The 13682-nt window shown below is 38.5% G+C and overlaps 1 protein-coding gene across 2 annotated transcripts in view; it reads left to right on the forward strand.

Moving 5' to 3' along the window:
• TMEM184C (transmembrane protein 184C) overlaps window positions 1-13307 on the forward strand; it is a 29577-nt gene extending 16270 nt beyond the window's left edge. For both annotated transcript variants that reach the window (XM_010839160.1, XM_010839161.1), the window contains 6 exons: window positions 5709-5783; window positions 7253-7346; window positions 10233-10345; window positions 11562-11661; window positions 12176-12347; window positions 12564-13307. In XM_010839160.1, the coding sequence (XP_010837462.1) occupies window positions 5709-5783; window positions 7253-7346; window positions 10233-10345; window positions 11562-11661; window positions 12176-12347; window positions 12564-12829 (820 nt within the window). In that variant the 3' untranslated portion in view covers window positions 12830-13307. The remainder of the gene's footprint in view (window positions 1-5708; window positions 5784-7252; window positions 7347-10232; window positions 10346-11561; window positions 11662-12175; window positions 12348-12563) is intronic.
• Window positions 13308-13682: the final 375 nt, after the last annotated feature.

Genomic DNA, 13682 nt, shown 5'->3' on the forward strand with positions numbered 1-13682 from the left:
TAGTCAAGGCTATGGTTTTTCCTGTGGTCATGTATGGATGTGAGAGTTGGACTGTGAAGAAAGCTGAGTGCCAAAGAATTGATGCTTTTGAACTGTGGTGTTGGAGAAGACTCTTGAGAGTCCCTTGGACTGCAAGGAGATCCAACCAGTCCATTCTGAAGGAGATAAGCCCTGGGATTTCTTTGGAAGGAATGATGCTAAAGCTGAAACTCCAGTACTTTGGCCACCTCATGCGAAGAGTTGACTCATTGGAAAAGACTCTGATGTTGGGAGGGATTGGGGGCAGGAGGATAAGGGGATGACAGAGGATGAGATGGCTGGATGGCATCACTGACTCGAAGGACGTGAGTCTGAGTGAACTCTGGGAGTTGGTGATAGACAGGGAGGCCTGGTGTGCTGCAATTCATGGGGCTGCAAAAAGTCAGACACGACTGAGCGACTGAACTGAACTGAACTGATGGCAGTTCTATTTCCAGTTTTTTAAGGAATCTCCACACTGTTCTCCATAGTGGCTGTATTAGTTTGCATTCCCACCAGTGGTGTAAGAGGGTTCCCTTTTCTCCACACCCTCTCCAGCATTTATTGCTTGTAGACTTTTGGATAGGAGCCGTTCTGACTGGCGTGAAATGGTACCTCATTGTGGTTTTGATTTGCATTTCTCTGATAATGAGTGACGTTGGGCATCTTTTCGTGTGTTTTTAGCCATCTGTATGTCATCTTTGGAGAAATGTCTGTTTAGTTCTTTGGCCCATAGTTTGATTGGCTCGTTTATTCTGGAATTGAGCTGCAGGGGTTGCTTGTATTTTTTTGAGATTAATTCTTTGTCAGTTACTTCATTTGCTATTATTTTCTCCCATTCTGAAGGCTGTCTTTTCACCTTACTTATAGTTTCCTTTGTTGTGCAGAAGCTTTTAAGTTTAATTAGGTCCCATTTGTTTATTTTTGCTTTTATTCCCAGGATCCTGGGAGGTGGGTCATAGAGGATCCTGCTGTGATTTATGTCAGAGAGTGTTCTGCCTATGTTCTCCTCTAGGAGTCTTATAGTTTCTGGTCTTACGTTTAGATCTTTAATCCATTTTGAGTTTGTTTTTGTGTATGGTGTTAGAAAGTGTTCTAGTTTCATTCTTTTACAGGTGGTTGACCAGTTTTCCCAGCACTACTTGTTAAAGAGATTGTCTTTTCTTCATTGTATATTCTTGCCTCCTTTGTCAAAGATAAGGTGTCTATAGGTGCGTGGATTTATCCCTAAGCTTTCCATTTTGTTCCATTGATCTATATTTCTGTCTTTGTGCCAGTACCATACTGTCTTGATGACTGTAGCTTTATAGTAGAGCCTGAAGTCAGGCAGGTTGATTCCTCCAGTTCCATTCTTCTTTCTCAAGATTGCTTTGGCTATTTGAGGTTTTTTTGTATTTCCATACAAATTGTGAAATTATTTGTTCTAGCTCTGTGAAAAATACCGTTGGTAGCCTGATAGGGATTGCATTGAATCTACAGATTGCTTTGGGTAGCATATTCATTTTCACTATATTGATTCTTCCGATTCATGAATCAGAAGTACTGCTTTTAATAAAGTAAAGGGATGCTGTGGAATTTTGATAGAAGTATTCAAACCCCTAAAGGATGATGCCATCTAGGTGTTGCATTCAATGTCAGCAAATCTGGACTACCCAGCAGTGGTCACAGGACTAGAAAAGGTAAGTCCTCATCCCAACTCCTAGGAAGGGTAGTACTAAAGAATGTTGTAAACATCAGACAGTTTCATTCATTTCCTGTGCTAGTCAGGGCTTCCCTCGTGGCTCAGCAGTAACGAATCTGTCTCCAGTGCAGGAGACCTGGGTTTGATCCCTGAGTAGGGAGGATCCCCTGGAGGATGGCATGGCAACCCACTCTAGTACTCTTACTTAGAGAATCCAATGGACAGAGGAGCCTGGCAGGCTGTAGTCTGTAGGGTTGCACAGAGTCAGACATGACTGAAGTGACTAAGCAGCAGCAGCCCATGTTAGTAAGGTCATGCTTAAAATCTTGCATGCTAGGCATTATGCAAACCAAGAACTTGCAGATACCCAAGCTGGGTTTAGAAAAGGAAAAGAAACCAGAGGTCAGATTGCCAGCATTCACTGGATCTTAGAGAAAGCTAGGGAATTTCAGAAGAACATCTACCTCTGTTTCATTGACTGTGCTAAAGCCTTTGACTGTGTGGACCATAATAAACTGGAAAGCCCTTAAGAGAGATGGGAATACCAGAACATCTTACCTGTCTCTTGAGAAATCTGTATGTGGGTCAAGAAGCAACAGTTAGAACCCTGTATGGAACAACTGACTGGTTCAAGATTGAAAAGGGAGTACGAGAGGGCTGTCTGCTATCACCCTGTTTGTTTAACCTGTAAGCTGAGCACATCATGAGAAATGCTGGGCTGAATGAGTTACAAACTGGAATCCAGATAGGCGGGAGCAACATCAACAACCTCAGATATGTGGATACCACCACTCTAAGTCACTCCAGTTGTGTCCCTTCACTTCAGTTGTGTCCAGCTCTTTGTGACCCCATGGACTATAGCCCTCCAGGCTCCTCTGTCCATGGGATTCTCCAGGCAAGAATACTGGAGTGGGCTGCCATGCCCTCCTCCAAGGGACCTTCCCCACCCAGGGATTGAATCTGGGTCTCATGTCTCCTGCACCTGGGATATTATATATATATATATCCTTAAAAACCAAAGCTTTCTTATAGCTTCTCCAATGTTAAAACTTTATAGTCTTTGAGTATTTGTAGTTTGAATGTGGCTCTTACCTGTGTTTGGGGAACAGGCGCTGCTCCAAATGTCCCTGCTAGTTGTTTACCTGTTTCTGTTGATGTTTTTCTTATGCTTTTTTTTTTGCCCTCATTACTAGTTTGGAAGTTATACTTTCTGTTTCTAGTCTTTAATCTTAAAAAAAATAGATATCAGTTTGTATAGAATGTTTTTGTTTTTAATTTTATTTTATTTTTAAACTTTACATAATTGTATTAGTTTTGCCAAATATCAAAATGAATCCGCCACAGGTATACATGTGTTCCCCATCCTGAACCCTCCTCCCTCCTCCCTCCCCATACCATCCCTCTGGGTCGTCCCAGTGCACTAGCCCCAAGCATCCAGTATCGTGTATCGAACCTGGACTGGCGACTCGTTTCTTACATGATATTTTACATGTTTCAATGTCATTCTCCCAAATCTTCCCACCCTCTCCCTCTCCCACAGAGTCCATAAGACTGTTCTATACATCAGTGTCTCTTTTGCTGTCTCGTACACCGGGTTATTGTTACCATCTTTCTAAATTCCATATATATGCGTTAGTATACTGTATTTATGTTTTTCCTTCTGGCTTACTTCACTCTGTATAATAGGCTCCAGTTTCATCCACCTCATTAGAACTGATTCAAATGTATTCTTTTTAATGGCTGAGTAATACTCCATTGTGTATATGTACCACAGCTTTCTTATCCATTCATCTGCTGATGGACATCTAGGTTGCTTCCATGTCCTGGCTATTATAAACAGTGCTGCAATGAACATTGGGGTACACGTGTCTCTTTCCCTTCTGGTTTCCTCAGTGTGTATGCCCAGCAGTGGGATTGCTAGATCATAAGGCAGTTCTATTTCCAGTTTTTTAAGGAATCTCCACACTGTTCTCCATAGTGGCTGTACTAGTTTGCATTCCCACCAACAGTGTAAGAGGGTTCCCTTTTCTCCACACCCTCTCCAGCATTTATTATTTGTAGACTTTTGGATCGCAGCCATTCTGACTGGTGTGAAATGGTACCTCATAGTGGTTTTGATTTGCATTTCTCTGATAATGAGTGATGTTGAGCATCTTTTCATGTGTTTGTTAGCCATCTGTATGTTTTGTAATGCTTTTATAGATTTAACTACAGTGTAACAGTTTGTTTGTTACTCCTCGCATCTCAGATATTCTATCTGGGATCATTTCCTTCTCTCTAATGTATGGTTCTTAAAATTTCTTGCAGCATCAGCATAGCAGTGGCAGATGTTCTCAGATACACTTAATCCAAAAGTGTCTTTATTTTGCCTTCATTCTTGAAAGATTGTTTTGCTGGATGTAATTCCTTGTTGACAAGAATTTTCCACAAACATTGTGGAGATTTTGTTCCACCCTATACTGGCATCAGGTGTTACTGTTAAGCCTTTACTTTCAATCTAGTTGTCATTCCATTATATTAGTAGGTGACCTGTCTTCAGCTGCATTTTTAAGACCCTGTCTTTGATATTTCGCAGTTTCACTACGGAATATCTAGGGTTTTTTTGGTTTTAGTCCTATTTAATTTACAGTGTGCCTCAGTCTGTAGCTTTGCATTTCTGATCGGTTTGGAAATGTTCTCAGCCATAGTCTCTTCTGAGCTTGCTCTTCCTCTGCTCTTCCCTCACTTTGCATGTGTGTTAGACCTTCCGAGTCTGTGCTCTTCTTTGTGCCAGCATTGTTGGGCTCTGGATGTCTTCAGGTCCACCTTCCAGTTCATTAATTCCCCACAGCCTTCAAAGGTATCTAATTGACTAATATATTTGCCTAGTCTTCCTAGTGGTCTCAAGTTTGTTTTGACAGTCAGTTCACAGAGCACTACAGGTTTAACTCAGCTCCTGCTTGGTTTAGCTTTGTAGGGACCACAGCATGTGTGGCCCAGACATTGTCATCAAGAGTTCTTGCTGCGCCCCCAAGTGCAGCTCCCAGGCCACCTGCACAGGGGCACTGGTTGTCAGTGGGAGTGAACTACCCCGGCACAGAGAAGGCTCTCAGCATGGGGAACCCCTTCAGCTTTTAATTCAATCCTGGTAACCCCGGCCCTCAAGATGTGTGTGTCAGACTCATTCTTCTCAGTCTAGATGTAATTCTTAAACTAGGGGATTTATAATACATAGAATTGATGAAGGAGTGTTAAATAAACATTTGCCCTCAGAGCATCTTGGTCTTTTTAAGAAAGTTCCACAAGGCGCTCAGGTAGAGGGCCTTTTTTTTTTTTTTTTTGGTAGTAGCTGTTTGGGGACTTTTTTGTTTTGTTTCTGTTTGTGAATTTTCCCCTACATTAAGTGAGCTCAGTGATTAAAAACTGTTTTATGCAGGATCTTTGTTTTGTTCTTTCAGAGTATCTAGTTAGTGATACTGTCTGGAATGATATATAAAGGCCAAGCTGGAAAGGAAACTGAATCCTAAATGTAAATATTATTTTCTCAATACACTTCCATATATACAAGCCTACATGTAATTTATTTGTTGCTTGGTTTTTCTTCCAGAAACACACAGGGACCCACTTCCATTCTTTTTGTTCCTGTTCTGTGCTGCACTACTCAGGAATTTGAAATTGGACATAGAAAGGGAAATCTTTCAGATGTCGTTGTTACATAATTTAAAAAACAGTATTTAAATAATGTGTTTGCTTCCATCCACATTCTTCCCCAGTAGCCATTTAGAATGACTAAATTAAAAGGATTATTCTTAAAAGGAGTAGATGTGTGTATATGTATAATTGAATCACTTTGCTGTACAATTGAAACTAACACAACATTGTAAATCAACTGTACTACAATAAAAATAATTTTAAAAATTAAACATAAATATGGCATCATTTGTCAAAATGATTTTAATTTGGGGGCTTTGGAGAAAACCTGATAGTATGAAATGAGTAACTCAAATGCTGAATTATTTTTCTTTGACAGAGTATTGCTGTTTAGATGCAAACTGGGTGTATTACAATATACAGTTGTCAGACCATTCACCACCATCATTGCTCTGTAAGTACACAGAACGTACATTATTGTTTTTTTTCATTCTCACGCTCTTACCTAAGTGAAACAATTGAGTAGAAAGCATGTAAAACTTGTTGCTTGTTTATAACACATCTAGTCTTTTATAAAAACAGTATGTATAAACCCTACTATGTTAGAATAAATAAGGTGACCATAGGAATGGTCCAAGGAATCACCATATAATTTTTTTAAATAACATTCCCTGTGGAGATTTCTAGAAAGCATTTTCAAAATAGTCTTTTTCAAGTATTCACACAGCTTTACAGAAACATCTAGTACATGAAGTTGAAGTATGCCACTTGAGATTCATTACATGGCTTGATTTTCTAAATGAATACTGTATTTTAAAGAAGAAAACATATCTTTCCTTTTTAAAAATTCTGTCAAGTCTTAGCATTTGAGGTAAAACGGGGCATCATTAAGCTGCCTGGTAAAAACTATTCCCTAAGAATGTAAGAGCATCAGATAGACTGTGTGTCTCATCTGCTTGTCATGCTAGCCTGCTGTCTGCTCACAAGAATGGGAAGAAAGCTGAAGGAAGCATCCAGCTCTTTATTCTGTTTTTGTGCTAGCAGTTCTTTAGCAGCATTTGCCTTGGAATTAAGATTAATTTACCTTTTTTTAAGGCTACTTTATTTCTCTGCTGTTTAGAAATTGGGTAATCATACAAGTAAATACTCAGATCTGGGTTATCATAAAAGTTGCCTGCAAAACAGTTTGGCAGAAAAACATATAGTTTAGTTATAAACCTGCATTACATGTTTTTAAAATTAGGCAGCATCATTTTTTTTAATCTAATAATTACCCTTTCTAATTCAATGTTTTTGTCTTTTGGATTTATTTCAGATTGGAGGGATAATCATATGGTAACATCTCTAGAAAAATGTTTTTAATTTTTGAACCACCTCTATGGCCAAAATCAAGTGATTATCTACAGAAACTTTGAAATAATCTTACTTCTAAATTTAAGTATTGGGGCTTCCCTAAGCGGGCCAGTGGTTAAGACTCTGTACTCCTACTGCAAGGGACATGGGTTAAATCCCTGGTCAGGAAACTAAGATCCCTCATGCCATGTGGTAGGAGAAGGTGATGGCACCCCACTCCAGTACTCTTGCCTGGAAAATCCCATGGGCGGAGGAGCCTGGTAGGCTGCAGTCCATGGGGTCGCTAAGAGTCGGACACGACTGAGCGACTTCAGTTTCCCTTTTCACTTTCATGCATTGGAGAAGGAAATGGCAACCCACTCCAGTGTTCTTGCCTGGAGAATCCCAGGGACGGCAGAGCCTGGTGGGCTGCCGTCTGTGGGGTCGCACAGAGTCGGACATGACTTAAGCAACTTAGCAGTAGCCATGTGGTACAGCCAAATTAATTAATTAAAGTATTGCTGTCATTGTTGTATTTTAAAATATATTTTTGACTTATTCATAAAGTCTCATTTTTACCATCTTTTTTAGAGTCTGTGAGTTACTTGGTATATATGATGAAGGGAACTTTAGCTTTTCAAATGCTTGGACTTACTTGGTTATCATAAACAATATGTCTCAGTTGGTAAGTAAATATTCATCTTAATTGTACTTAATTTACATCTATAATAAAATTTTTTAGGGAAAGTTTCTTCTGGAATAAAGCTTAATTGTAACTTTAATATTGAACTTGATTTGTAGGAAGAACTTGAAGAAACTTTAATATAAGTCTTTATACATATGTAAAGATATCATATCTGTTAATTATCTTGTGACTTATACATTGAATTTTTATGTAATGTGGCTCAGGGGCACAGTGTGTTTTTTTTTAAACACCAAAACCATTTTGTATTGGGGTGTAGTCAGTTAACAATCTTGTGATGGTTTCAGGTGAATAGTGAAGGGACTCAGCCATACATACACATGTATACATTCTCCCCCAAACTGCACTGAATTGTTGATTGTATTTTTTCATTGGTTCTGGTATTCATTGCATAGTTCTATGGATATGTCATTAATAAAAGCATAATGCCTCTCCTTAAAACAAAAATCCTAGGTATATTCAATAAAAAAAAGTCTTACTGGTATATGACAGTGTAGGGTTTTAATAAAAGTGGGAGAGTAAAATTCTCTCATATATTTGGAATTGAAAATTGAGAATGCCAAGTTTTTAAAAATGTTATAGAAACTGAAATGAATCCTTTCAACTTAAGGTGCACTTTATTAAAAATCTTTTAATGTAAATGTTGAGATTTTTTAAATTGTAAGATAATTGCTTTACAATGTTGTGTTGGTTTCTGCCATACAACACCACAAATCAGCCGTAATACACACAGACACACACACATCTTCCCTCTCTCTAGAGCCTCCCTCCCCCTCCTGTCCCGCCCCTCTAGGTCGTCACAGAACACCACTGTGCTCCCTCTGTTACACAGCAGCTTCCCACTTGCTAATTGTTTTACACATGATATGTATATGTCAGTGCTACTTTCTCAGTTCGTCCTGCCCGCTCCTTCCCCTGCTGTGTCCACAAGTCAGTTCTCTATGTCTGAGTCTCTGTTCCTTCCCTACAAATAGGTTCATCAATACTTTTTCTAGATTCCATATATATGCATTAATATACGATATTCATTTTTCTCTGACTGACTGCACTCTGTATAACCAACTGTGGGTTCATTCAGCTCACTACAACTGACTTTAACTTTTCCCTTTTTATGGTTGAGTTATATTCCATTGTATACATGTATCACATCTTTATCCATTTATCTGTCGATGGACGTCTAAGTCGCTTCCATGTCCTGGCTATTGTAAATAGTGCTGCAGTGACCATTGGGATACATGTGCCTTTTTGAATTGTGGTTTTTCTCGGGGTATGCCCAGGAGTGGGATTTGCTGGGTCATATGGTAGTTTTATTCCTAGTTTGTTAAGCATTCTCTATACTGTTCTCCATAGTGGCTGTATCAATTTACATTCCCACCAACAGTGCAGTAGGATTTCCGTTTCTCCACATCCTTTCCAGCATATATTGCCTGTACTTTTTTTGATAATGGCCATTCTGATTGGGGGAGAAGGCAGTGGCACCCCACTCCAGTACTCTTTGCCCGGAGAATCCCATGGATGGAGGAGCCTGGTGGGCTGCAGTCCATGGGGTCACTAAGAGACACGACTGAGCAACTTCACTTTCACTTTTCACTTTCCTGCATTGGAGAAGGAAATAGCAACCCACTCCAGTGTTCTTGCCCGGAGAATCCCAGGGGCGGGGGAGCCTGGTGGGCTGACGTTTATGGGGTCACACAGAGTCGGACACGACTGAAGTGACTTAGCAGCAGCATTCTGATTGGTGTGAGGTGTGCTGAAAATCTTTAGTGCTTTCTCCAAAATATTAGTTTAGGTACAGTGACATGCATGTGAGTTATTAGAGATTTATAATAAAAATTAAATGCTTGTGTATTCAAAGCTTTTCCACATGTTTGTATTTTCTGGAACCAATAATTCGATTTTGGGGAATGCCTCAAGAAATGGCCAGAAGTACTTTTGCTTTCAATATGTTTGTATAGAAGGCCTATTGTTTGCAAAAGCCTGGAAACAGTCCAAAGTCTAGTGATGAGAACTGGTTAAATATTCTGTGTCCTTCCATTGGTCAAAACATTAGGCAGTTATTTAATCAAATATATGGAAAGGGGTACTTTAAGTGGGAAAACATAAAGCAACAAAATTTTATATTTATGATACCTGTTAAAAACCATATTATGTGTAGAAAGGAATGGTTGGATGATGGGGCTATGAACAACTTTATACTTTACTGCTTTCATATTCTAAAATATTATAAATAAGCATTTTATAGTGGGGAAAGTAAACTTTTAGAAAAATGTTTATTGCTGTGCAATGCTAATTACAACTGATTTTTTAAAATAATTACTATCTTGAGTTGCTAATTACCTTTAAAAAGTAAATTCAGCAGGATTAACACACTGCCCTCAAGAAAAATGGTCTCCCTGATTCCTTACTTTCTGATTTCACGGGCATGGTTTTACTGAAATAGTACTTATTTAACATGTTCACTTACAAATAATATATGTACAGTTAGTGGTAAGCTCAACCCTTATAAAATGAATGGTAACTTGTATATAAAAGCTGTTAATAAGCAGACAGTGTTTTTATTTTGGTTAAATGAGAGCCTTTTCTTCCATTCACGGCAGTCACTTCTTACTGTGTTTTTTGTGGGCCCTGTAAATGAACAATTAAAATCATTTTCAGAGATGATGTTACACGTCTCTTCTGAGAAATTTCATATTGGATATTTGCATCCATAGTAAACTATTTAAAAGCCTCTTGTTAATCTAAAAGGAGCATAATAAAGCCTAGAAAATTTTGCCTGAAAAATTACTCTGTGCCAGGTCTGGTCTGTGATTTTGATATTTCTAATACCAAATTTATTTATTCTTACTGAATATGTTTGATTGTTTCTAGTTCGCCATGTATTGTCTCCTGCTCTTTTATAAAGTGCTGAAGGAAGAGCTGAGTCCAATCCAGCCTGTTGGCAAATTTCTTTGTGTAAAGCTGGTGGTTTTTGTTTCTTTTTGGTAAGTGTTGCTTTCTCTTGCATGTCACCATTTTCTAAAGGGCAGTTTAATGAGCATTTGTAAGTCTTAATATGGAAGAGGAATTAAAATGTCTACTTCCCTTTTTAAAAGTTCATTCTTTTAGCCGCCCTTGGTTTTTCATAAAGAAATAATCAAATGGTCACCTAACATTTATAAGAAGAAAATAATTTGAGACACTAAATGTCAACACTTAAGGGAATCATTAAAATAAGTCATGGTTTTTTCATATAGTACAGTTTGGAAGATACACATGATATAGAATACTTAATAATGTGAGAAAATATTCATTAGTAAAAATTTTAAAACAGACAAAACTGTTTAGTAAAGGGGGTGGGTGATAGGGGCCTGGAAACAAATATACCAGATGTAACAATATACAAATAATACAAAGAGGGGGAAAGAAAAATCCTTGCAATCCCACCACCCAGAATGAATGACACTGTGCTCCACGTCATTTATAAAACCACAGAAAGAGCGTCATTCTATAAAAACCTGTAAACTCAGTGTTAGTATACTGTAGTTAGAGTTCTTTGTAAATACAGTGAGAATATAGTTTTGTTACTGGGTTTGTTGCTTTTGCCACGCACAGTATTCTAATGTATGGATACAATTTTTTAATTTGTTTCTTATTGACATTTAGGTTGTTCCTAACTTATTTTTTTACCATTACAAGTAATATGGAAGTGAATATTCTTGCATATAGATATATGAAACCTTATCTCATTTTAGCTGTGTAACAAGACTGGTTCCAAAAAAAAAAAGACTGGTTCCAAAATGTTCTTTAAAATAATCTAAATAACCAGTTGTGTGCATAAATTAACATTTAAGTATCTTTCCTTTATTTCATTTTAAATTCCTGTTGTGTAAGGTGTTAGGCATGGTCTGTGTATAGGACCAACTTAAAATATAATGACTTATGCACACTTTCAAAACAGAAAAAGACTATAAACCAAGTCCCGAAGTTCTAAGAATACAAAATCAAAATTCATTTGATGAAACTGTACTGGACGAGTCAGTGTGTAAAGCAGACGTATCTAATGCAGTTATACAGTGTCTTCGGGAATATGCTGAAAAGCAGGGTGGTCGTGGGCCACAGGTTGTGCTGGGGTTTCACTTTTTAAATGGCATATTTTTTAAACAACTGCTGGTTTTATGCTTGATATAGATTTGGCGTTTACCTTTTCCTAACATATAGGCAAGCAGTAGTTATTGCTTTGTTGGTAAAAGTTGGCGTTATTTCTGAAAAGCATACATGGGAATGGCAGACGGTAGAAGCTGTGGCCACAGGACTCCAGGTAAGCAGTGCCCTCTGACTCCCAGCAGAACTTTGCTTTGTTACGGGTTTTTACATATTCTCTCCTGAACCCGACAGCATGCGCATATGCAGGCTGTGGGGCTGGTGTTACCTCACTTTACACATGAGGGAACAGGGAACCCCCAAAAATTGGCCCTACTTCCTGGTTCTTCTACAAATTAGTAACAGAACCTAGATTTTGTTATTCCTACTCAATTTCTTTTTTCTGCATTTCTCCTCTAAGTCCTTGGATACTGGAAGAGAATACATTGTACTTGGCCAAGAAATACTTGTGGTGATTGAAGTAGTACAAAATTGAGTTAAACTTCTGGCATTTTGTGTTTTTATGAAGAGGTCAAAAATGGTTATTTTGGAAAATGAAAATAGGAGGACAGTCTTGTGAGGGAAAAAATAGCTGTTGATACATTTTTGAAGAGAGACATAGTGCTTTTTGCCTGCAAAACTAGATTTAAAATCCAGTATGCCTGCTGATGATGTTGATGTTGTTGTTGCAGGACTTTATTATCTGTATTGAGATGTTCCTTGCTGCTATTGCTCATCACTACACTTTCTCATATAAACCGTATGTCCAAGAAGCAGAAGAGGGCTCATGCTTTGATTCCTTTCTCGCTATGTGGGACGTTTCAGATATTAGGGATGATATTTCTGAACAAGTAAGGCATGTTGGTAAGTACCAGCCATTTTATTTATTCGAATAGGCTATTGTAGTTCTCCTGTCCAGTCTGTAGAAGAAGTTTTTGAAAAGACTTTGTGTAAATCGGTACCACAATAAGGCTCTCCAAATTGGGAGGGGGAAAGGAGCTTAACGTTTAGCATGGCAACATCTTAGTAGATTTAAAAATAACCTAACTTTTGGCTAACTTGGACACTTTTATTTTAAAGGAAGGACAGTCATGGGACATCCTAGGAAAAAGTTTTTTCCTGAGGATCAAGATCAAAATGAACATACAAGCTTGTTGTCATCATCATCACAAGATGCACTCTCCGTTGCCTCTTCAGTGCCGCCCTCACCCGTGGGTCACTATCAAGGGTTTGGACACACGGTGACCCCCCAGACTACACCGACCACAGCTAACGCATCTGACGACACAGGTAACGATGCTGCAGGAGCGAGAGAGGAGCCGTCAGAGAAGCCCGTGGCCTCCTGAGCAGTGTGCAGAAGCAGACTGTGCTGCTACTGTGTTACTTCACTACCTGGTGTCCCGTTGCTCAGGATCTTGTGCTTGGGACAAGCCATTAATGATGGAAAATTTGAACACAACGGCAAAAACCAGGTACAACCACCGGATTTATACAACTAGGTTTTGTATATCACAAATAATCAGTCTAAATATCCTAGACTTAGACTTAACACTACAGAGTATCACATACTCAACTGGTAGACGATGACTACTAACCATTCCTGACGTTACGTTATCAAGAGGAGGACATTTTAAAAAACCTGTGCTTCCTACCACTGCTGCATGAATACAATGCTCTGGAACTAGCAGAAAGTATAATTCAGAAATGCGAGTTAGTGGACCTCAATCATAATCATGTGCCATATATGCTTACCTAACAATTATTTCTCTATTTCTCAAATGAATGTCTTTCAATAAATGAGAATTTATCATTTATTTTCTGCAACCTTTTATGTCTCTTGTGATTAGAAGCACAGCAGAAAAACTTAAGCCCCCCAGATTAAAGGGTTGAAAATCATATACCTACAATTAGAGATGCCTGTGTCTTACATTCCTACTGGGAGAAATGTCTAGGACCTAATCTATTAATCTTAAAACAACTACTGTCTAAAAAATCATTATCTGCACCAAGGCGAACAGATTAATAGGTTATCTAGGACTTGGAGATGAAAAGAATAAACTGGACGAAAGAGTGGAAGAATAAGAAACTTGTGATAGAAACAGAGTCTGCTTTTCTTTAGGGCTACTAAAGGTGTCAGCAAATGTAAATCTGGGCTGAGTAGTCCTGTTTATCAAACCACAGTCACAAGACTTGCAGATA

Source organism: Bison bison, unplaced genomic scaffold (genome assembly GCF_000754665.1).
Source record: "Bison bison bison isolate TAMUID 2011002044 unplaced genomic scaffold, Bison_UMD1.0 scf7180017864114, whole genome shotgun sequence".
In the NCBI taxonomy this organism is placed as follows: Eukaryota; Metazoa; Chordata; class Mammalia; order Artiodactyla; family Bovidae; genus Bison; species Bison bison.